The sequence below is a fragment of the Pleurodeles waltl genome, chromosome 10, assembly GCF_031143425.1.
Source record: "Pleurodeles waltl isolate 20211129_DDA chromosome 10, aPleWal1.hap1.20221129, whole genome shotgun sequence".
Taxonomy (NCBI): domain Eukaryota; kingdom Metazoa; phylum Chordata; class Amphibia; order Caudata; family Salamandridae; genus Pleurodeles; species Pleurodeles waltl.
Genome location: NC_090449.1, coordinates 423,285,046 through 423,310,850, shown reverse-complemented (window position 1 = coordinate 423,310,850; position 25,805 = coordinate 423,285,046). Strand labels below are relative to the sequence as shown.

Here is a 25,805-nt window from a genome sequence, read left to right as displayed (position 1 = left end):
CTCAGGATAAGATGGGTAGCCAGTAGAGGTGATATGATGCCTCTGAGAGATATGGTTATTTCCTGATGCCCAACCTCATTCTTAATATTTTGTAACTGAAGGTAGCGGACACCAAAGTTGTTGATGCACACATACTGAAATGCAGTAGTTGATGTGAAAAATGCTGATTGCCTGACAGGCAGTAGTTTATCAATTGAGGCAAAACCTAGTATGTTTTCTCAGAAATGCTGAATTGCTGTTAGTGGTTTGGTCAGGAGAGGGGTTGTTTCCAAGTAAAAAACATCCAAACAATATACTGAGCATGCTACATTCTTATCATGATGGAGGTGGGGTACTTATTTGTCAATGTAGGTAATGGTAAAGACACAAACTGTGCCATATGAAGTTTAAAACAAGTACTTGAATAAACTAAGAAATTCTTTATTAGAGTGGTAAACTTTACATGGATATTCAAAGTAAAAGGCATATACCTGCATAGCAAATGTTTTATGGGGCACATGTCAATGAATTCTCAGCTCAAAATACCAATCTCGAAGCATAAATATGAGAAGGTGTACTGTATCAATGGTTACCAACTTCAAATAATAAAAAAAACACTCAATACATGTGTGCCTTTTGTTAATTAGAAACAATATGTATTCTTTGTGGATATGTCAAAAGCAACCAGGAGCCACGGAGACATCTCTAAACCTTTTTTCTACATCTGGAAACTGCAAGCAAATAAGCCTCTGTTATATTAAAACAAAGCGTAACCAGGCGAGGCAGGTTAAGGTGAAGAAAGTTTTTTTTCTAAAGTCTGAAGATCCACATTTCAATCCATTGTAGTGTTAACTTTCACTGCCCACAACATATGATGCTCCCTCAACCTTTCAACATCTGCTGAGAAAATCTTTTTGGGGAGCAGTTTAGTACTGAATTCTCACCTGTGAATCCTGCCATGCTCTGCAACAGTATGAGCACAGAACTCCAGTAGGGGAGAGCCTATGTAATACATGTTCTTACCTTCTTGGCTCCTGCAGAGCGGCGCATCAGTTGTGGTCGTGGAGGTAGAAGCTCATTGACTCTAAGAATAAGAAAGGAGATGTTGAGAGTCCCAACTGACGCATGGTAGTTGTGTTGTCTTTAAGGCATTTAAGTTTGATAGTAATGCCTTGTGCTACCACAGTCAGGGCTATTTAAGCAGATGCGGAGTACAGGTGCAGAGCTTAAAAAACAGGTGGATCCAGCAAAGGTAGATTTAACTGCATGCAGCTTACTTGAAGAACTGACCAGTATGGAAAAACATTGTTTTCTTACATATCAGAGGGGAGCACAAAACTGAGCAGAGATCGTGGATGACACCACAATGAACAAGGGTAGCCAGCATTACTTTCCTTACCTGTAGGAAAACATAATTTTGCATAGTGACGAAAACCGCAGCACTCAGCTATTTAATTCATAAGTTTCTCATGACTGTAATTTGTTACTATACATACCACTACATCAGGAATCACATTATATCACTGAGAGTACTTTGGGAGCGATTTTACATTGGGAAATCTTCTACTTTACATCACTGAAAGTAAGTGAAATATATATATATATTTATTTATGTTTTCCACAGGCCCGGTCAAATGCAGTTACACCTTTTTCTGAGGGCTTGAAAGGCAGAAACATGTTTACTTATTCCAGTGACACACCCAAGCAGGGTTAATCAACCTCTGCAGTGTTTTTCTTTTAACCTTGACCCAGGGCACCAATGAATAAAGTTGGATGCATATCTTGGAGTCACTTTTAACTACCACTAAACTGCACACCTCACCACCCTGCAGCTCACGAAAGGGCTCCCTAATATTCTTTGAAAACATATAAAGATCTCCTCCTTCTCAGTGAAGGAGTTGTAGCCCACATTGTGATCAGCTGTCACAGTGCGAGGAGATCCCCAATGATGAAGCATTCCACCTCTGGAGGGTGAGGGAATTCATCCTTAAGAAGGGATATCCCCATCCTGTTAGGTTACTTTTCTACTCACTTTCTTCAAGACCCAGTTGTTTTTCTGTGCTTGTGAGTGCTTGTAGAGGCATTTGTATATATTTAATTAAAGTACTATTGTGTACTTTATTTAAGACTTTGAATTAAAAAAGAACAGTAACTCTTGTATAACTGGTTAATTGTATTAACTGCATAATTATTATACTATAAATTAATATGTTAACTTTCAAATTATTTTTACCAATTACACTTATTTAACATCTTAATTCTTTAGCTTCAAAATTAATCTTTAAATTAATAACTTTATAACTATTAACGTAATATTAACTTCTGTTTGTAAGAAGTTGGCTCTTTATATGATATATCAAATGAGATATATCGTACAGAGTCTCCAGGGAGTTCCCTTACTTTTGGACAGGGGCTTCCTCTGGCAATCCCAAGGTGCTCTTTTAGGGGGTAGTGTGGGTGAGCAGCCATGGGCTTATGTGGTGAAATGTGTGTTTTGACCACTGACTTCGTGTTGCACCGCTTTGCACTTGGCTTGGCTGTCTACCGTCACACTAGTGATCACCAGTTACAGACTACATTTTGTATTCAGTTCAGCCTTAGCTTCATTCTGCCTATTGCCTTTATCTTAGCATTAGACACTGCCATGTTAAAGGCTGCCAGTGATTTTCGACGTTGTCTGTCTTGTTTTCGTACCTCTTCCTAACAAGGGCTTTGGTTGATAAAAATGCACTCAGACGGCAGGGAACGGCCTTGCTTTGACTTGACATCTTGGGATTGTGCCAAATCCCAACTTGTTAGTTTCAAAGTGTACCTAAACTAGTTAGCATTTTGAATCAACTTGAGGGGTTTTCCCAGAAAGCTCCTTCTTCAGTATTTTAAGATATAAAAGAGACCCAGATTGACAGTAGGAGATTCAGAGACCTCAATCAGGACTCAGATGTTGGATGCCTGATATAGATTTCCCGTGAGGGTAGAGATCTCTCTTTCTCGCACTTGAACGGGGTCATCAGCTTGCTGGCAGGAGAAAGATGAAGAACCTGGCAGGCCCTACGGTGATGCATTTTTATTAATTATTTGCTTTGCATTATAATATAGATACATATATTTGCTGTGTATATTGCAGTGGAGAATCATTCGTGTATGTCTTCATTTCATTGTTGTGACTATTTTTAAACGTGTGCTTTCAACATGCTAATCTACTTTTAGGAACCTTGCGTAGTGAAATAATAAGAAGTGCATTCCAGAGAGTTTTTGTCAGTGCGTGAGTATTTCAGCTCGGTCATTAGCAAAAAGCAAAACAACTTATCAGAGAGGAGTGTTAGACACCTGCAAATACACACACAGTTAATAAATGAGATGCACAATTCAATAAAGAGATCCACACCAATTTACAAAAGTAACAAGTATATTTATATATGCTTAGGCACCAGAATCCATACGATCAGGTAAGTATGTTTTGTAAGACAAATCTTTACAGTTTTGAAAAGTCGACAGCGCAATTTTTGGAATCTGCAATGTTATCCTATGGAGGAAAAACAAATACTCCAAACAGATATAGTAAGCAACTTATGGGACTAATCTCCTGGACTTAAGGTAAGTATTGGGAACGGGTACGGACCACACCAACAGGTCACACCGGGCGTCACTGGGGCGGCTGGATGCAGAGGTGTAGTATGGCATTGGGTGCCCAGTGCTAATCAATGGGGATCGGTCCGGTTGAAAAGAGGCTTCAGGTTTGGTCAGGGAGTCCAGTCAAGGAGAACAGGTGGGTTCAAGTCTTGAAATGCTCTAGATGTGGGGACACCTTAAGTCCTCTTCTCCACAGGCCTGAGGCGACGGATGCAAAGGTGTCTTGAGACACTAGCTTTTCTCCACCAGGAGTACTCGCAGTTGAGGGGGCCTGCACGCAGAGGCTAAAGGTGGCATGGGGGAGTTCACAGTGGCTCTGTCTCTGGAGGGCTTGAGGACCACGTTGGCACACTTCAATTCGGGCTAAGTTGCACAGGTGCAGTGGTACTTTCCAGTGTCAGGTTTCTAAGGTCCAGATTCTTCTCAGGTCTCTTGGGATGCCTGCAAGATGCAAGGAAGCAGTTCTGCTGTTCCTTGAGTTCCTGGTTCTTTATTGAAGACAGGCAGTCCTTCCTTTTGTTGTAGGCACAGCAGCTTGCAAGATGAGTCGACTTTGGCACAAATCAGCGGGAACAGCAGACAGACTGACAGGGCTGGGGCCCAGCCAGGTTCTTCTTCCTCAGTCTTTGCTTTCGCGGCTCGAGTGTCCTTCTTCTTCGTAGGTCAGCAGGAATCTGATTTCCTGGTGCAAGGGAATTCCCTAAATACTGAATTTAGGGGTGTTTAGGGTAGTAGCCAATTAACTATTTACCCTTGGGGGTCACTATAACCCCTATATGATCACTTCCTACAAGAAGTGGGCATAGCCCTGTCCCAGAATTCCTAAATCTGTGAACACCAAGATGGCAGACTTCGAAATGTTGTATCCACATCAGGCAGCACACCTTAGTAGTGGGACTGACCTGAGGGGGATACACCTCTCTAAATACTGCATTTCCCGCGTGTCCAGGGGCCAAATGCACCCTGGGGAAGGGGGGTCGGCATCTTTCTTTTGAGTGAAGCATACTAAGGATGGTGGGCTGCTTTGAAACCCTTTGCCTTGAAATGCAGATTCTCAGGTCATCCTATTGGATGAGGTGTATAAACACCTCTGCCAGATCAGGCTTTGTTTTAGACTGCCCGAGAGCAAAGGCTCTCGCCCTTGGGGGTTACAAGCATGTCTTGTGGTGGCAGGCTCGCTAAAACTAGTCAGTCCGCACACTGGTAATCGGAAGGTTTTCAGGGGGGACCTTTAAGGTGTCCACTGGGTGCATGTATCAATAAATCCATCACTGGCATCAATGAGGGTTTAATAATACGAGATATTTGATACCAAACAGCCCTGTTTTTGGTGAAGCCATCATATAGCTGGGGAACTCACAGTGACCAGTGTCCAGCACATGCACTTACAATGGATTCCCTGTTCAGTCACTATGTCTAAGAATCAACAGACAAAGACATAGCAGGGAAATATCTGCTTGTGCAGATGTGTCCTCACATGTAATATAATGCTCCCTGCCTTAGGGCTGTAAGGCCTGCTGGAGGGGTGACTTACATATATTGTGCACAGTGTTAGGGGACATGGCACAGAGGCTGTGCGCTGTGGCATGTTTTCACTTTTAGTTGCACCAAGACACAGTCTGCAAAGGCAGTCTGCATGTGCTAGGTGAGGGGTCCCTGAGGGTGGCACAATACATGCTGCAGCCCTTGGGGACCCTTTTTGGATCCATGCCCTAAGTACCAGGGGTACCATCTACTAGGAACTTACAGAGGGGGCAAAGGTATTGCCAGTTGAGGAACAATTGCACAGTTTTAGGGAAAGATGGTTAGCAGGAACCCAGTGCACTCTAAGTCAAAACTGCATCAATTACTAAGCAAAAAGTGTAAGTGACCATGTCAAAAAAGGACACTTTCCTACACACTTTATTTTAACTCATGTACGTAGAAATATATAAATACACAGACAGATATATATAACACATTGGCAGTCACCACTGTGTAATTATAATTAAGTCAGAGTTTCCATAGAAAATGAATTTTGTGTTCCTTTCATCCTTTAATCATTTTGGTGCCATGTGACAAATCTGCACAACATATTCCAAAACAAAGGTTCATTGACATTGGTTCCTTCATGGGAAGTTTAGAGCCAATCTGTCAAGCAAGGGAGGAAGTTCCAAAAGTGCAATGTCATATGTTAATACTCATTTGAAAATGTTGTCCCTCTAATCAGGAAAACACAGCTTAACAGAATTACACCAAATTTGGCAAAAAGTCAGAACTTTACTCAGAAAGCATACCTTCTGTTATTTGGTATAAATCAGTTTGTATGTTTTGAGAAATTTGTGTTTAAAGTGGGGCTTGGTTTGGTCATAAAAGAGAAAATCTGGAAGGACCTCCTAAAACAGGGTGTGTCAAATCAATCTGCTGTACGGTGTAATCAATTGGCAACAAACACTATGCTACTAAAATAGTAAACAATGTATGTAGAGACATTCTCACATATTGGAAACATATAAATGCACCCAGAGCACCACTTTATCCATTAAGGGTCTGCTTCACTGAGCAGGACAGGTACGATTTATTGGTGAAAAATGACTAATCCAATTAACGATTGTTTTTAACATTAGAAGGCAGCCATAATATTTCCAGCATTAGAAGAAAGCCGACTCGTGTTTCGTCTTAGATGACGTTATCAAGACTTAAGTATGTAAAAACCAGGTAAGGTAGCACGTAATGATATTAAGTAAATATTCACTCGATGATCCAATAAAGTATGCAGGAATCTCTGAGAAGCAGAGTCGGGTCCAATCGTAATCTTGGTTATAGTGATAATGTAGCCATGATAAAGCCCCTCTGTAGTATAAGAGAGCGGCAAGTTGCGTGTTAATTCAGATTGTAACAGTCAACTGTGCCATGTCTGAAATGCCCAAGTAGCATGACTGAGTGGACTCCCCTGGGGTATGGAATAAAACATTATTTAAACAAAATTAGTAGAGTTTGGTCATAGTCCAGGCCCTGTGGCCAACTGTCATTGTGCATGCCATAGGCCTTGTGCAATGAGTGTTGGCCACGTGCAGAAAATTGGTGGTAAGGCCTACCCACTGATGCACACTACAAAAGGCTGAAGAGGTTAGAGGGTCAGAGCGCAAACATATATGCAAATGATGGGTTTCCGGGACTGTAACTTGCAAAGATGTGAAGGTTAAGAAACAGTTACTTAACTGTAACTAAGGTTCGACAATGTTGGTATTCACATGCTCAAATTATCTCCTGGCAGGCTGGCGGCCCACAATAGTCAATGTTTCTCAATACAGCAACTGACACTGAAAACAAAGAATAAACCTTCATAGACAACACTCAGGTGCTCATTCCGACTTCGGCGGTCTTCTGGTGAGACCGCCAAAGTCAAGGACGCCAGAGGATCGCCAGTGTTGGCTGTCTTCTGACTGCCATATTTCGAGTACTGAAGGACTTCTGCCTCAATTTAGGTGGAAATCCTCCAATAGTCGTGCTGGTGGTCGGCGGTGCAGAGGCGGTCCCACCGCCGGCCGTGCCCTGCCGAAAGGACTCCGCCAGCCATATTACGACCTGTAACACAGCCTGGCAATGTCCTGGTGGCGGTGCGGGGCCGGCGGTGGGAGAGCCGAGTCCCGTCCCCTCAGGGATGTGTGAATGGGTGTGTGTGAGTGTGTGTATGTGTGTAATGAATGGGGGGTTGGAAGGGGAGTGTTTGTGTGTGTGTGTCTGTGTGTAACTGTGGTGATGCGTGTGTGAGTGTAAGGGTGTTGCGAATGTGAGTGTGTGTCAGGGTGTGCATATGTGTATTTGGGGGCTGGGGTCAGTATGGTGATCGGGGGTGGAGGGTATCAACTGGGGGATTGGGGGGGTCTCTACTGGGGTGGTGGGGGATCACTACTGGGAGTGGGGGGGGAGGGGGAGGAGTCATCTACTGGCAACAGGAATGCAAATTCCTGTTGCCGGTAGCCTTTCCGCCAGGGATTTTGCGGCGGTGCTACTGCCATGGAATCCCTTGCGGAACAGGGACTCAGAATACCGCCAGCAGTATTGGGTGGCCCGCCAGGTCAGAGATGCTCGTCTCCGGCCCGGCGGGCCCAACCGCCCTGGCGGTAGCAATGGGGAAATGTGCCAAACCGCCACACTCGTTATTTGGCGGTCTGCACCGCCGCCCTGGCGGAGGTCAAGAGACCACCGCCAGCGTGGCATTTCAGTTACCACCAAAGTTGGAATGATTACCTCAGTCTCTCCATCTCAATATGTGACTCAAGGCCAGCCAATTAAGTGGAAGGGCTGCAGACTCGAACCCTACAACTGCCAAATGTTTGTAGCTTGTAGTGGCAACTAATGTGAATGTGAATTCATGAAAGTTACCAATGAGAGATAACTGTAGTTAGAGATCAGTAACTTTCTTTCTGCAGCACTAGAATCTTTTTATAGATGCACATGCTTGAATAATTACCCTGAAAGCAGTACGACAAAGAAATTAGGCAGAAATGAGGCTTAATGTATCAAAAAAGGCTAAGCAATACTACTTGATCAACAGCTGTCGTAGCAGATGAGTGGACATCTAGATAATAGTGCTTGGCAAAGATGTGCGTTGGCGACCAGGTTACTGCTTTGCAGATGTCCTATAGTGGCACTCAAGCAAACAGTGCTGCTGTTGCTGCCATGCCCCTCTCATACAGTGCTCTCCATTCTTATACTTCAGAGGACTGTCAGCTTCAACATGACAATTGGATATACAGGAGGCAATCCATAAGGATATGGTTCGTTTCGACATGGGACATCCTTGGTTTGAATTTCTGATGGTGTCCACTATCTTCCTCTGCAAGCATGGGGCCTCTTGCACTATCAAGTTGATTTTGGGTCACAAGACCCAATGCCATAATTTATGTGCTTCCCCAGACAATTGTCTATTTTCTTCTTCTTTGTTTTCAGTTTTAACTTGTCTGTTGTCTGTTTCTATCTTCACATCCTTTTGGAGTATTAGGGGGTGAAAAAGGCTTCTTAGCAAGTTCAACACTTTCAGCTCTAGCGTATTTATGTGTCGGTTTTGTTCTTGCAGGGACCATAATCTGCTTGCCAAGAGATTCTTCAACTGTGCTCCCCAACCTTCTCTTGAGGAATCTAATATCAAATGGAGGTAAGGTGTGACCTCTTACATTGCCTAACCTAAATAGATGTTGGCTTTGTCTTTCCACTAAAGCATAGCATGTTTCATTCATTCTGTGACTTGAACATAGTCATCTCAGTGGCCATTTACTTGTTCAGACTGTTTGTCAAGTTCTTATTGAAGAGGTCTCATTCTTAGTTGGCATTGAGGTATAAAATAAATACAGGACAATAGGATACAAGAATATTGTGTCTTATTACTGTTATCCAACTTCTCGATGTTATTTCTTGTGGTAAGAGGGATGGGAAATCCTTTAAGTGGTCCATACAAATTTTCTCACCCAAGAATTGAATATGTTTTGCTGGCACTAATACTGACATCTTGTAACTGAGAGTTAGGCCTAATTGTTGCATAAGAGTTATTGTTTGGCTGAATGCATCCACTGTTTGCTTTCACAAATGTGCTTTGATGAGCCACTTGTTAAGATATGGATATTCTCTTATCCCTTGATGGCACACATGAGCAACTATAGGCACCAAGCGTTTTGCCAAAATCCTGGGTGCCAACTTGAGGTTACAGATAATTCCTGTGATTGTGCTGGATGGGCTGATGGACGTATGCAGCCTCCAAATCTATAGAGGTTATGAAGTCTTCTTTGGTAACGGATCGTAGCACATACTGAAGTGTTAGCATTCTGAATGTTTGTTTTCTTATGTATTTGTTTAGTTTCTTAGATAGGTCACCAGTCCAAGTTCTTTTTCTGAATGAGGAAACAAAGCCCCAGGTTCATTTCGTTGTGGGGTACTGTCTCTACTGCAGCTATTATGAATAATATCATTTCCTGCTCAAAGGTCTCCAAATGACAATGGCATTGTTTGCTTGAAGGTGCTACTTGTGATAATGATGCAAACTCTATCGTATGTCCGAAATTCACTATATCTAGCACCTAATGTTTTGATGTCATACTACAGCCATCAAAGAATTTCTGCACCTTTCCTCTCAACTGGTACAGGCAAGGAGCTGGACAAGATGTATTAGCAATCGGGTCTGACATCTTCTTTATTGGTCCTTGCTAAAAGGTATTAGAAGGTGGGCCACCCAGGTTTTTCCTGCCTTACTCCTTATTGTCGCTGGTTATGTGAAGTGATGTTTTGTTTCTGTGTATGATAGCCCTGTCTACAGAGATGAAAGGAAGACTGACATTCTGATTTAAAAGTTCTCAGGCCTTAGTGATGCCTTCTAAAAAAAAATAAAGGAGAATTGTTGCCTCTTTTGCAGCACTCCCAGTAGCTTGTCTGTATCCATATCTGTCTTGATTGTTTGAAAAGCATCATCCACATATTTGGATGAGGATAGGGTCGGAGACTGTGTCAAAAGCTGCAGAGAAGTCCAGGAGGTTTAGAGCTGCAGTGTCTCCTCTATCCGGAGTCATGGGAATGTCATCCATGGCAGTGATGAGGGCAGTTTCCAAGCTGCTGTTGGGTCTGAAACCAGACTGAGTGGTGTTGAGGAGTTGGTGGTCGTAGAGGTGTTCGGTGAGGTGTCTGTTAATGATGTTCTCTAAGACCTTGGGTGACAATGGGAGCAAAGAGACTGGTCTGTAGTTGGCAAGCTTTGAAGAGTCCACAGAGGGTTTCTTCAGCAATGGGAGGACAGTTATGTGGAGTAAGCAACAGCTGGAGTAAGCAAATTTGCAGGAATGCAAAACAATGGCTAGTGGGTACCTTGCAAAATAAAGACATAGAATAAGTCACAATTAAAATGTACTAAGGCTCACTATGTTGCATCTGAGCAGCCTGCTAGTGTGCTATGCCCCATAGGTCAGTCTGTGTATGAATACTCAATTCTTGTGCAGTCATAGCAATGTTTGATAAAAAGTCACGGTGTTCACCAAAAGTTCAGTCAATGTCTGTCAGGCATATGATACTACCTGATGTGGTGCGCACTTGTGCTTACCAAGCATAGGTGGGATGATGGTTGAGGTACTGGACAAGCATTTACGCTCACAGGGCTTGTTCAGGCAATCCCACATCATTCTTTCCCTGGTTAGCTGGCTGGCATGGTAGTGGCTCCACTAAGACATCTTCAGAGGTCGGCTCCAGAAGTTGAGGTGGAAGGATCGCCCTCTTCTGGGCCAGGATACTGATGTAAAAGTTGAACTGCATGAAAGTATAAGGTAGAGTCCACACAGGACATCTGCGTCTTTCTCCACAGTGGTCTCCAAATTAGGCAGTCTGTATTTTGCAGCTGACACTGGCAGTTGTCCTCAACTCCTCATTTGGGCATGGAGATCTGGGGGGAGTTGGGTGTCTCAAAGTTCTTCTGGACACTTTCCTTAATTTTCTCTGCTCCTTCTAGGCCACTTGTCACACTGAGTTTGGCAGCTGGGTTTCTCTTCATGGGTAGGATTTCTGCTCTCCCCTCTCAGCAGGCAAGCAACTCCCAGGGTAATAGGCAGACCCACAGTTTTTTTCCAGCAAGACTTTTACTAACTAGGCAATATCCTTGACCCCTTGCTAAAAATGTCACAGAAAATTTCTAAAGGTAGTCCTGTATTCATCCCTCTACACTTCTCTATCAATAATTACAGCCTTATTCTACTAAGGAATGCAGCCAATACACTTTCACTGTTTGGGACTGTTTCACAACATCCATCTTGTGTCGTTTCAGATCGTTGGTAATTGAAAATGGATTCCACTGGTAACAGCAAACACACGCACTTGCAAACAATACTGAATCTTGCTACTATACATTGACACACATTCGATATTCACACTGGGATGTCTACGCAGAGTCTAGTCATGACATGAGTAGAACTTTACTCGAGCAGGCCTGCGGGCATTGCACTCTTATTCTTGAACAGATAAAAAGGACAGTTCAACTACTGATCAGTAAGAAGGAAAAGTTACATACCTGTAGTCCTAGGTATCTTCATTGATAGTCATAAATGTTGAATAATTTCCCCGCAGCTTGCCCCAAACCAGAACACCTTCATTAATATATTTAAACTTTGAGGAAAATGTAATTAAAGAATGTTCATCATTGAAAATAATTTTCCATAAACTCAGTGATGTATTTTCCCTTCTGAATACTATGGAAGAATAGTTGAAAACTATAACATAGCCTTTGAACGCTCAACACTTTATCATGGAAAAAAGGTTACCTGTGTATCAACAGCAAGAAGAGAAAATGCAGCCCGATAGGCTAACATGGATAGAAGATACAAAAGATGCCTGTACCTTTAAGAACTTCAGACGCACCCTATTTCACAATGCACTGTAGTGGAAGTTTGCCTGTGAGAGTTAATCATTTTAGGAAGGAGGGATGTTTATGACTTCAATGAAGATATTTACTATACAGAACTAGGACTAAATGTATGTAACTTTTCCTTCTGCATCGTAGGATCTTCATTGATAGTCATAAACATTGAATAGAGTAGCAGGCTGAACAGAAGAACCCCATACTGAGGCTGTCAGGTATTTGTAAGCGGTTTAGAAGCAGCCAAGCTTTGTCTTAAAGAGTCATAGTATATAAAAGGATAGTTAATTTTTTTTTTATACCTTTTGATTTGTCTGAATAGAAATGCAGCACTCAACATCTAGAGAATGCAGAGTTCTCTCCGCAGCTGTAGTGGGGTTACAATAAAATGTAGGGAGTGTGATAGATTTATTATTATGAAAATCTGATACCACTTTAGATAAAATGAAGGGTGTGTATGCAAAACTACTCTATTAAAATGGGAAATTGTGAATGGTTCCCAAGATGACGAAGCCTGTAACTCACTAACAGAACATGCAGAGGTAATGCCTATTAAAAAATATTTTTTTATGACAAATGTTGTAATGTTCACTTATGGATGGGGTTGAATGGAGGGCCCATCAGCTTTGACAGTACCAGGTTTAATTTCCAAGGAGGAGAAGGTCTCCTAACTGGAAGAAAAACGTTTTAAAGTCCTTCAAAAAAATCTGGGACCACAGGAATCTTGAAGAAAGGTGTTCCATTGGGGATTTTATATATGCAGTAATCACTGTTAAGTGGACCTTAATTGAAGCAAATTATAGACCTGATCTGACCATGCGCAGTAAGTACGGGACAATGACCTTCTCTTGTTTCTTAATAGGATCATGGCCATTGTTTTGACACCACATACAAAACTGTTCCCACTTGAGGGCATAACATGATCATGCTGGCGGTCACTTTGACTCTTTAAGAATCTTTAGGTAGATTTAAGTAGCGATATTGTGTGATTTCAGGAGCCATGCTGCAAAACTCAAGGCTTGGATCATTGGATGCAAAATTTGTCCCTCGAGCCTGAATAAGAGATCTGCTCTGAGTGGAAGGAATCTGTGATGTGTTATGGAAAACCAGAGATCTATGTACCACCTCTGCCTCGGTCAATCCTGTACAATTAGAATCCTTCTAATGTTCAATTTCTGGATTACTCGTGGTATGAGCAGTATTGGTGGAAAAGCGTAGAAAATTGAGTTGACCAGTTGATCAAAAGGGCATTGCCCAGAGATCATGGTTCTGGTACCCTGCATTTTGTGGTTTGTATTGTGGCAAATAAATCTAATGTTGGTATACACCATTCTTTGAAGATGTTGTTTACTACCTCCTCGTTGAGAACCCACTCGTGGTTTTCTTCGTGAAACTGACTGAAGAGATCTGCTTCTACATTTTGGATTCCAGGAATGTGGAAGGCTGTAATAGATAACACTCTTGCAAGTGCCCAATGCCACATTGTCTGAGCTTGGAGTGATAATTGTCTTGATTCTGTTCTACCTTGGTTGTTGACATAACACACTGTAGTGGTACTGTCCATTTGAATCATTGGATCTTTGGAAGAGAGAGAGATGGAAGAAAAGCCTTGAGAGCTAGATGTACAGGTTTGAGCTCTAGCAAATTTCTGTGAGAAGACTTCTCATTTTGAGGCCATCGGCCTTCAATTGTGAGGTGGTTCATATGTGGGCCCCATCCTGAAAGTGAGGTGCATGTGATGATACTCTGTGAGGGTGTTTCCTTCAGAAAAGTTACTCCTGCTATTAATTTGTGAGACTTGGTCGACCAGTGAGAAATTGATGTGCACTTTCTGTTAGATAAATTCAATCTTCCCAACAACTAGCTATTTGTGACTATTTATCCTCTAGACAAATTTGAAGAGGTCTCATGAAGAGTTGTGCGTTTATGGCTATAAATATTCAGGATGTTGTTGATCCCAGAAGGGATGCTATCTGACGGACAGTTGGTTTGACTTACTGCATAAAGTCTACACACTTCGTCTAGATTGATGATACTCTCTCCTCCGAAAGAAACACTTTTTCCTTTTGTGTATCCATTTCTACTCCTCAAAACGTGAGGCAGTGAGCTGGTGTGGAGGTCAACTTCTAGAAATGCATTTGTAAACCCAGCTTGGATAATGGGGTTGTTGTGACTGTGAAATATTTCTCTGCTTTTTTAGAGACTCTACTTTTATTAGCCAGTCGTCTACGTATCGATGCAGAAAAATCCTTTCTTTTTCAAAAGTGCTCCTACTGCTGCCATGCATTTGGAGACAGTTCAGGGTGCTGATTTTAGGCTGAAAGGAAGCACAACGTATTGATAATGATCTGTTCCTACTAGGAATCTTAGAAATTGTCTGTGATGAAGACCTATTGGAATATAGAAATATACATCTTTTAGGTCTACAGCCCAGAGCCAGTTCTTTTTTTTTGTGCTTATGTGTGGATATATTTGATGGAGACATAGCATCCTGATTTTTTACCTTTTTGATATACTTGTTGAGGAATCTGTTACACTAAAATAGGCTGAAACTGCTTGGAAAGACTTTTCTTTTGGACTTTAAAGTACCTTGAGTAGATACCTTTGATGACCTGATCTGAGGGAACTTTCACTATTGTTCTTTTCTGGAGCAGAACAGTTATGCATACCCATTTTGTATGATATTTAAAACCCATTTGTCAGAGGATATGGCTTTCCACTCTTCCAGAAAAAAAAAATCACTGCTCCCTCCACAAGTGGAAAACTCTGAAGGAGTGTCTGATTCTCCTTGTTTGGTGTGTGATGAGTTCTTGAATTTAGATTGTGAAGGCTTTGTTGGAGTGGACTTTCATTTCTGAAAATGTCTTTGATATGGCCTTTGAGGTTGCCGCTGTTGTGTATATTGATAAGGCCACCTATGGGTAGTAATATCACCTGCCTCTAGATTCATACTGCTGTTCGAAGGGTTTCTTTTGTTCTTCAAGGCCTATGTCCTTTAGTGTTTCCAACTCATTCATCATCCTAATCATCTCTTCCACAGTATGTTGCCCAAATGAAGAGGAACCTCAAAACAGTAAATCTGCGATCTGGGCATCAGGCTTTAGTGTAGATATCCTCAGTCAGGATGTTCTTCACATGGAAATGCCATGACAGAATAATGTAGCTGAGAGTTCAACTGCATCCACTGCTGAACTCATAAATTGGCTGGAAATTAAGGGAACACTCATTCACCATTTCTAGGAAGTCTTGTTGCCATTGAGTTTATAAATTGGACATGAGGGCCTTCATTCCATCCCAGATTTCTCAATTATATCTGCCTAGCATGGTAGTAACATTTACATTTAAAAAATGGGTGGAGTCTGTTCCAAAGATCTTTTTTCCAATGTCATCCATTTGCTTGCTTTCCCTATCTGGTGGAGGCATGAATTCAGGTGCAGAAGCATGTCTTCACCCTACTGCCGTACAATTCTTGAATCCGGTTTCGGATCCGTCCTTAGAAAATCTGGATCTGGTTGCAGAGGCCTGAACATTTTTAATAGTCTTGGCACAGCAGGCTTTACTGTGGCTGGAGTAAGGAACATTTTCTCTACTACATCCAGAAGAAAAGGAAGTAGAGGAAGAAGAGGTACTTGAGTCATTCTTGGCTGCATAGTTTCTAAGATCAAAGATGCTGTTGGATGAGGTCTATTCACAAACATTTTTCAGTTTCGTAAACCTTTACTAATGCATTTTGAATTGTACGAATGTTGCCCACTGGTGAAATCCTAGCAGGGGACTGAGGTGGAGTAACTGGAGTATAGGATGAATGCTTGGAGGTGCAATAAGATGATCGATCTTGACCTTGATCTGGAGCATGAGGGGGTCATGGATCCTCTGTCAGAAGGCACCCTGAGTGGCACTGCCCTAATCGGAGAGTAACTTTCCATTTTCTGATGGGCGACATGACGTGGCTTTTGAAAACCTTTCAACTGGAGATAGATTCAAGGTGCTTAGAGGAATCTATAAAGGATGGTCTGCAGGTGTTATGGGCCTTATAGAAAGAAGTGTAGTATATGATTGAGCCAATGGAGCCATCTTTTTGACATTGAATGAGTCTTGTCTTTGACGTCGAGTGGTGTGATTTTGATGCCGAACGTTGGGATCTCGACGTCGATCAGTGAGTTTTTTACGTTGACCGAGAGTGAGGCAGCAGTGAAGTTGGAGCTGTTGTAGTCTTCAATGTTGATGGTGGTGATGATAATTTTGTCACCGTCTTGGACACCAAGCGGTAATGATGGTGCGTTGACTTTGACCCTTCCTTGGACGGTGAACAGGTCAGGGCTAAACCACTCAACGGCAATGTCTATGCTCCTGACGTCAGTGAACAGTGTAAATGAGAATGGCATTGTTGATGATGCCGTGAAGATTTTCTATCTCTAGATATCCCTCTATGAGAGTCCATTGCAGATTTCTAATTCTTTTCTCTAGATAATGAAGGGCTGATGTTTCCATTCATTTTCTTTTCTTTCTCTCTTCATCTGCCTTCGTATCTTGCATCAGACCTCATGTCTTTAAGAATCATCTTTGACATTTTCTGACAAATGTCACATCCTTTTGTCTGGATTGATGGTAAAGAACGAGTTACTTACCTTCGGTAACGACTTTTCTGGTGGATACATTAGCTGCCTCTGGATTCCTCACCTAATGAATACCCCCATTGCTCCAGCACTCGACGGAAATCTTCTTCCTAGCTTCTGCACGTCGACGAGGACGTCACAGTTGCCCACGCGACGCCGTCTGACGTCATACAGGCAATAAGAGGTCCTCGCTGACGTGCCGACGTCAGTACCAACATTTTTTACATGCCTGAGAATAATAGGCCATTGAGATGAAAGAACAATAGTAATATTTAATGATATTCCAAACAAACACATCATTCTGAGAATTCAACCTTTGTTAAAAAAAACAAGTAAATAAATATATGAACTATATATACACATATAAACATATATACAGAATATATACAAGTCCTCAAACCCAAGAGGAGCACACTCAAGAATTACTTGGTTAGACGAAACAGGCAACAGGGAGGCGGGTGGGACCGTGAGGAATCCACAGGTAGCTAATGTATCCACAAGAAAAGTCATTACCAAAGGTAAGTAACTCGTTCTTCTGATGGATACAACTACCTGTGGATTCCTCACCTAATGAATAGAGTCCCAAAGCAGTACCGCACTCGGTGGTGGGTGCCTGAATGGTCAAACCAAGAAATCCTGCAGCACTGACCGTGCAAAATGGCCATCCCTTCTGACCTCAGAGTCCAAGCAGTAGTGCTTCACAAAAGTATGAAGGGATGACCAAGTTGCGGCCTTGCAGATGTCAACCACAGGAACACCCCTAGCCATCGCCGAAGAGGCTGACTTAGCTCTGGTGGAATGAGCTCTTATACCATCAGGGGGTTCCTTCTTTGCTAAAGAGTAACACATTTTAATGCAAAGAACAACCCACCTGGAGAGTGTTCTCTTGTGGACTGCCTTTCCTCTCCTCTTTCCCACGTATCCGATGAAAAGCTGATCCTCCAGCCTGAAATCCTTTGTTCTGTCTATATAAAAGCTTAGCACCATCCTTGGGTCCAAGCGGGGTAGTCTCTCTTCTTCCTTTGAAGGATGAGGCGGAGGATAAAACGTGGATAGAGTAATTGTCTGGGCCAAATGAAAGGGTGAAACAACCTTCGGAAGGAAAGCAGCCTTGGTCCTCAACACCACCTTATCCCCATAAAAAGATGTATAAGGGGGTTTTACAGATAGAGCCTGCAACTCACTCACTCTCCTTGCAGAGGTAATTGCAACCAGGAAAACCGTTTTAAGAAGCAATAATCTTATGGGGCAAGAATGCATAGGCTCAAAAGGGGACCCCATAAGGAAAGTTAAAACCAAGGTCAAATCCCATTGAGGCATAACAAAAGGAGATGGAGGGAATTTATTCATAAGGCCCTTCAAGAATCTAAGCACTATCGGAGATTTAAATAAAGAAGGCTGGTCTGGAAGACAAACAAAGGCTGACAGGGCAGATAAGTATCCTTTAACCGTAGCCACTGCACAACCCCTCTGTGCCAGAGTCAATGCAAAAGACAAAATATCTGACAAGTGAGCACGTAAGGGATCAATATGCCTCTCTCCACACCAATTCACAAATTTAGCCCACCTATTAGCGTAGATAGATTTAGTGGAGTGTCGCCTAGCCGATAAGATAACATCCACTACATCAGGCGGGAGAGAAAAGGAACTCAGGTTGCCCCGTTCAATCTCCAGGCAGGAAGGTGCAGGCTCTGGAGGTTGGGGTGTAAAACCTGCCCCTGCGACTGCGAGAGGAGGTCTGCCCTTAGAGGGAGACGGAGCGGAGGGCACAGTGAGAGTTGGAGAAGGTCCGAGTACCACACCCTCCTTGGCCAATCCGGAGCTATTAAGATGACTTGGGCCAGTCTTGGCGAATTTTCCTCAACATTCGAGGAATCAAGGGTATGGGGGGGAACGCGTAAAGCAGCTGGTCGCACCAGGTCATCTGAAACGCGTCCCCCAAAGCTCCTTGCACCGGATACTGGAGGCTGCAGAATAACGGGCAGTGCGAGTTCTCCTGGGTGGCAAACAGATCTATCCGAGGAAACCCCCACAACTGGAAGATTAGCCGGACTTGATCTGGATGGAGACGCCACTCGTGATCGGCCGAGAAATGGCGACTGAGACTGTCCGCACGTACGTTCAAGACTCCGGCCAGATGATTTGCTACCAAGCAAATCTGATGGTCCTTTGCCCAGGACCATAGCTGAAGAGCTTCTCTGCAGAGAAGGTACGACCCTACCCCTCCCTGTTTGTTTATATACCACATCGCGGTAGTGTTGTCCGTCAGGACCTGAACCGACTGACCGCGAAGGGATGGGAGGAAGGCCTTGAGAGCCAGACGTACAGCCCGCAACTCCAACAGATTTATATGAAACATCTGTTCCACTGGAGACCAAAGCCCCTTGATCTCCAGGTCCCCCAGATGAGCTCCCCACCCTAGAGTGGAAGCATCCGTTATTACTGTGGCCACAGGCGGAGATTGCGAGAACGGCCTTCCTCGGGAAAGATTGCCGTCCGCAATACACCATTTCAAATCCATGGCAGCATCTCTGGAGATTCTCACTGAGCCTTCGAGATCCCCTTTGTGTTGAGACCACTGCCTTCGGAGGCACTACTGAAGAGCCCTCATGTGCCAGCGAGCATGCGTGACCAACAGTATGCACGAAGCAAACAGACCGAGCAGACGTAGGACCTTGAGGACTGGAATGACCGCTCCACTTTGAAACATTGGAACCAATACCTGAATGTCCTAAACCCGCTGAGGCGGAGGAAAGGCTCGATTCAATGTTGTATCCAGTACTGCCCCTATGAACAGGAGGTGCTGAGAGGGCTCTAGGTGAGATTTGGGCGCGTTCAACGAAAAGCCCAGGTCGAACAACAACTGGGTTGTGGACTGCAGGTGATGCAACACGAGCTCCGGAGACCTGGCTTTGATCAACCAGTCGTCTAGATAAGGAACTACTGCTATCCTCTTCTTTCTGAGCTCTGCCGCAACCACCGACATCACCTTTGTGAAGACTCGAGGTGCTGAAGTAAGACCAAACGGGAGGACCGCAAACTGATAGTGCTGCGACCCCACCACAAAACGGAGATACTTCTTGTGCGACTTGAGTATCGGGATATGAAAGTAAGCATCCTGCAAGTCGACAGGCACCATCCAATCTCCATTGTTCAGCGCCAAAAGCACCTGAGCTAGGGTCAGCATCTTGAACTTTTCCTGTTTGAGGAACCAATTCAAGATCCTCAGGTCCAGGATTGGTCTCAACCGACCATCCTTCTTGGGAATCGAATAACAACCTTGGCCCCTTTCCTGCTCCGGAACCAACTCCACCGCGCCCTTTGAAAGGAGGACTTGAACCTCCTGTTCTAACAACAAGAGATGCTCTTCTGAACAATACGATGGGCGGGGCGGGATGGGGGGCGGAAACTCCCGAAAGGGAAGGGTGTAGCCTTTTCTCACAATGCTGGTAACCCAGGAGTCTGAAGTTATGACCTCCCACTTGTGGAGAAAATTCAGTAACCTCCCCCCTACAGGAATGGAGTGAGTGGGAATTGGTGGAAGCCTAAGGCTGCTTCCCCTGCTGCACCCCTCCAGAGGAAGAGGAAGAGGCAGAGTGCTGCTGAGTGGCTCCCCTGGTACGGACCCTACCCCTCCCTCTAAAAGATCTATAGGAGAGAGCAGAGGTAGGCTGCTGGAATTTCCCACCGAAAGGAGGATGAGGAGGAACCACAACAAAATCCTCGAAACCTCCTAAAAAATCTGGAGGAGGCAGAAGAAGTGGCTTGCAAGCCCAGCGACTTGGCCGTGGCCCTGCTCTCTTTGAACCTCTCTAAGGCCAAATCTGCCTTGGCACCAAAGAGCTTGTCCCCATCAAAAGGAAGGTCCAGTAGGGTCGACTGCACATCTGAGGAAAATCCTGAGTTACGAAGCCAAGCATGCCTCCTCGTAACTACAGCAGTGCCCATTGCCCTAGCAACCGAGTCAGTTGTATCCAACCCAGATTGGATAACCTGAGTTGCAGATGTCTGAGCGTCCGATACCAGACTTAATAGCCTCTGAGGGACCTCCGTATGTGTTGATGCAATTTCGTCCATCAGGGCATAAATGTACCTTCCTAAAATACATGTAGCATTGGTAGACTTCAATGCCATGCTACATGAAGAAAACACCTTTTTGGACGCCATGTCCATCTTCTTGGAGTCTCTATCTGAGGGCACAGATGGAAAAGACCCAGGAGCAGACCTTGCCGAGCAGGAAGCCTGGACCACCAAGCTTTCAGGTGTTGGATGCCTGGTAAGAAAACCTGGGTCTGCCGGTGCAGCCCGATACCTACTAGCCACAGATCTATTGACAGCTGAAGAAGACAGCGGCTTCTTCCAGACTTCCATAATAGGGTCCAGCAGCGCCTCATTGAACGGCAAAAGTGGTTCTGCCGATGTAGAGGCCGGGTGCAACACCTCTGTCAACAAATTCTGCTTGGCTTCAGTCACCGGCAAAGGAAGCTAGCTGCCTTCCTGATAACAGAATGAAAAGTGGCCGCCTCTTCTGTATACTCCCCAGGAGATGACAAGTCCCATTCGGGGGAAGTATCTAGGCCACTAGCAGTGTCCAGCCCATGGAGACCCTCACGAGAGTCCTCAATCTCTCCTTCCTCCAGGTTTTGTCTCTGGTACTCCTGCTCTTCAAGGAGGCGGAGAGCAAGCCTCCTCGAGTGTAGCCTCTCCTCTATCCTCGGCGTCGACATGATGTCAGCGGACATCGAAGAACGACGCCGATCCTCGGATCCGTCAGACGCCGGGTCTACAGGCGCCATAGGTCTCTTCGGCACCGAACGAGGAACCGGATGGAGAGAAGACTGCTTCGGAGTCGTAGGAAGTCTAGACAGCGTCACTGGTTGAAACATCGAAGCCGCCGGAGCCGAAGCTGTCGGAGCCGAAGTCTCAGGAGCCACCGGAGCTGATACCGGCGCCGAGCCCACGTTCCCCAGGGGGAGAAAGGGCATAAAGGGTGCTGGTCGAAGCAGAGCCGGAGCACCCATGTTGAAGGCCAAAGGGCCTGAAGGACCAGCCGGTCCACCACCTGGAGCCATCTGCTGGAAGATGGAAAACATTGCATTTAAAAATGCGGTACTATCAGCTCCAGGGGCCGGGAAAGCCGGGTACTGGGGTGCCTGGTTCGAAGGCGACACCGACGCCGGTCTCGACGTCTGCAACGATGGAGAAAACATTTGAGGCTGCGGAACCTCAAACACTGAAGGTGGTTGGCCCGATGACCTGTGCGAAGTCGGTGAAGCTGGAGAAGGCAACGGCGTCGACGGCTGGGGAGTGACAGTGGGACTGACTTCCCAAGTCTTCCGACGTCGAGTTGATGGTGACCTCAACCGAGACCTCTCTTTACTCGACCGGCGCCGTGATTCTCGACGACGCCGGGAGTCCCGATAACGCCGAGGAGACTTCGGTGACGAGGATTTTCGATGATGTCTCTTTTCCTTCCTCTTCTACTTCACCAGAAAAAGCTTGGCCTCGCGCTCTTTCAGGGCCTTAGGATTCATATGTTGACAAGAATCACACTTGTCAACATCATGATCGGAACTAAGACACCACAAACAGTCAGAATGTGGGTCCGTTACCGACATTTTGCCCCCACACTCACGGCAGGGCTTGAATCCTGACTTTCTTTGCGACATTGTAATCTCAAAGAAAAAATAGATCCAAAAAACACACTGTAACTGTCGAACAGCAACAGTAGCTCCCTCGAAGATAACCGTTTCGAATGGCATGGAAAAAAGGGAACTGACGTCGGCACATCAGCGAGGACCTCTTATTACCTGTATGACGTCAGACGGCGTCGCGTGGGCAACTGTGACGTCCTCGTCGAAGTGCAGAAGCTAGGAAGAAGATTTCCGTTGAGTGCTGGCGCAATGGGGGTATTCATTAGGTGAGGAATCCACAGGTAGTTGTATCAATCAGAAATACACTATATGGACTGTCTGAGCATCATAGCTTGCCTTCCTTCTTCAATACAATGGGCATTAGGTAAAAAGAGAAGGCATTCTGAACAGAAAATCCTGTCAAAAATAGGAAAAATTAATTTACTTGACAGAAGGGATGTCAAAATGTTGAGTGCAATGCTTTTTACAAATGCTGAATATTAAAAGTAATACTTTAGAGGTATAAAAACACCTGAGGCTCACAGGAGAACTGCAACTACAGTGCATTATGGGATAGGGTGCTTATGAGGTTTTTAAAGGAGGAACAGGCTATATTTTGTAACTTCTAGCAGTGTTAGCCTATCACGCTGCATTTTCTGTTCATGCTATAGGTATGCAGACAGTCCTATTTCGATGACAAAGTGCTGCACATTCAAAGGCTATGTTATAGTTTTCAAGCATTCTTCTGCATCATTCAGAAGGAAAATACATCACAGATAAACTACACTGAGACTTTAGGGAAAATGATTTTATTATTATATTTTTCTCAAAGTTTAAATATATTAAATAATGTGTTCCGGGGTCCACACAGGTGTCTGAGAAATTATTCAACGTTTATAACTATCAATTAAGATAATATGATGTAGAATATGGTATGCTATCACTGCTCACTGTACATGGCCACGGACACAGAAGGTAGTCTATTCCCCAATCTAGAGCTCTGGGCCTTATTGGAAATTTAGGGCCTATGTTTGGAGCATGCACTCAAGATTTTGTATGTGCTGAGTCCAAAATAATGTAATGATACCAGATTCACTTGTAGTTGGGCCACTTAAGGCAGGCGTACATATCCTTTACTTTGCAGGGGGACAGGGGACCAATCAAGGTCATGTATCCCAAAACCACCCAAATCTGATTGAGTTGTAGGTATTCTATGTTTTATGTCAATACGCAGGACAGAAGTCAATTCTAAATCGTTCAGCATTGTTTCACTGGAGAAAATCCGAGGCACAGAAAACAACGGTTATTAGTGATATGGTTCTGCATCGTTTGACTGTTTCTGCAGCTGTCTGTTAGAAGCAGCTAAACGTGTTAGATGGAAGGTCCTCAGAGGCTGTAGTTCTCTTCCAGTGAATTAAATGATGAGATGTCCTCAAACAACCAGGCAGAAAAATCTGACATTTATGGTACAGGAAGCAAACTTCCCTCAGTAACATGCTGAGATCAGAAAAGTGGAGGAAGGTCCTGCAGGGTGTTGGTATCAGCATGCCATCTTTTGTAAATCCTTTTTTGCCAGTGTATGAGGAGACAATATGATGCAGGTTTCCCTACATTTTCTTTAAAAAGAAAAAAAACCCTGAAGATTTCTTAACCACAAAATCCACGACCGCAAAAAGTTGTGGAGAATATGCTACCAAACATTCAAAACTGAGAATTTGGTTGTGAGGCTTTCAGGCAGGTGTCAAAAAATATTCACACTGTGGTTAAGACACAAAACCAGATATGGTAGATTTTTTGACATTACGAGATAAACACTGTACCCCTTGACTGAGAACTAGAATCACATTTTGGAGATTTGCCTACATCTATTATTTTATCACTTTTTTTCTACTACTCCAGTGCATAATTTTCCCTGGTTGTCCTTTTTTTTGGGTACTAGATCTTTAGAATTTATTTTATATTTAATATATATGTCATATTTTCTATCATGTTATTTTCAAATTATATTGAATGATATTCAATTGATTTATTACTGATCCCTTTGCACATCTGTCGGAAAACTGTGAGCTGTATCTATTTAAAATAATGCAGCACCACAAAATAAAATGAAGTATAGAGTGTTGAAACTTTTCAAACACTCACCCCCAGTCACAGATACAGGTTTAATCCATCGGTATTTTGCTTGCCATGTCATTGCTCGCCACGTCATCCCAGTTTAGACCCAGCCATATGCAAATCAGTCTTGACACTGCACCCCATAGGAACAGTCCAGCCCAAACTGCTAAGCCAGGTCCCCCCTGGACCGGAAACAAGCATCCTGCAACTGATTTCACTGTATCACCCCTCATCAGCCAGGCTAGCTTGAATCCAGTGGCACAGAGAGCAAGAGACCTATGCCTGGGCATACCCTAGCCACTTAGGGTGCACAATGCAGCACCACAAAATAAAATGATGGACAGAGTGTTGAAACTTTTCAAACACTCACCCACAGTCACAGATATGGGTTTAAACCATCATTAGTTTGCTAGCCACATCTCCCCAGTTTTGACCCAGCCATATACAAATCAGTCTTGAAACTGCATCCCATGTGAACAATTCAGCCAGAACAGCCACGCCACGTCCTCCCTGGACTGGAAACAAGCATCCTGTGACCGGTTTCGGGCCATCCTTTTGTATTGCTCTAGTTAAAATAAAACAAGCATGGAGACTTCATTAATGCACCTCTCTACCTTATAATAGAAAGGCCTTTCTTGAGCTGATTCTAGGGGCTGGTAGAGGGAGGATATGAAGTGGATCCCAGCCTTCACATCCTTTGACCTTAAGGACTAATCTTAGACTACATGTTTGAGCTCCTTTTTGGTGTTTTCGTGGGGTCCACCGTGACATGGAGACAAGTACCAAGTTGCCTTTGGTCTTTCATTACCTTTTTATACCGTAGATCTCTGCCTTGCTGTTCTTAAATCAATCGCCAACCCTCTCCTTTCCCAAACCTTTGTTTGCTGATAGGCTCTGACAAGGAACCCCATACACTGCCATTCACTATTTCCAATGCAGCATGTTAGATTAAAATGCTATAAAATAAAATTTAAAACTCCAACACTCACCGCCTTGCTAGCTCCTCTGGCTCACGCTTGGGTACGAGGGGCTTGTCCAGCAAGAGCTCCAGCACAATATATGTTCCAGAGTCAACATATTGCTGTGAGACATATAATAAAGAGCCTTTTATTGCTGTATTCTTCCAAAGGGTATCTGTTATTATTATGCAAGAATTTCTTAGACAGTTGGCTTGTGTGTGATACATTCAGGGAGATTAAAGGAACTTAGACACAGCTCCATAACATGGGAGTAGGATGGAAGAAAATGTTACTTACTTGTAGTCCCAGTTCCGTATTGTAGGAGTCTTCATCTAAGTAATAAGTGATTGAATGATATCCAGCTGTCTGCTTGGACCTGGAGCACCTTACCAGATATATTGTTCATAGAAGATAGCAAAGGGTGCCAAAGTGCGTTTGTCAATAGTTACCTTAGAGCACGAGTTACAGTAATTTGAGATTATTCTAACTGATTAATTTCTATAGT

The 25,805-nt window shown here is 43.9% G+C and overlaps 1 protein-coding gene across 3 annotated transcripts in view; it reads right to left on the bottom strand.

Moving 5' to 3' along the window:
• The window catches only part of CFAP70 (cilia and flagella associated protein 70), a 947,035-nt gene that overhangs the window by 566,782 nt on the left and 354,448 nt on the right, over positions 1-25,805 (bottom strand). For all 3 annotated transcript variants that reach the window (XM_069210675.1, XM_069210677.1, XM_069210678.1), the window contains 2 exons: positions 25,331-25,422; positions 1,003-1,063 (listed from right to left, as the gene is read on the bottom strand). In XM_069210675.1, the coding sequence (XP_069066776.1) occupies positions 1,003-1,063; positions 25,331-25,422 (153 nt within the window). The remainder of the gene's footprint in view (positions 1-1,002; positions 1,064-25,330; positions 25,423-25,805) is intronic.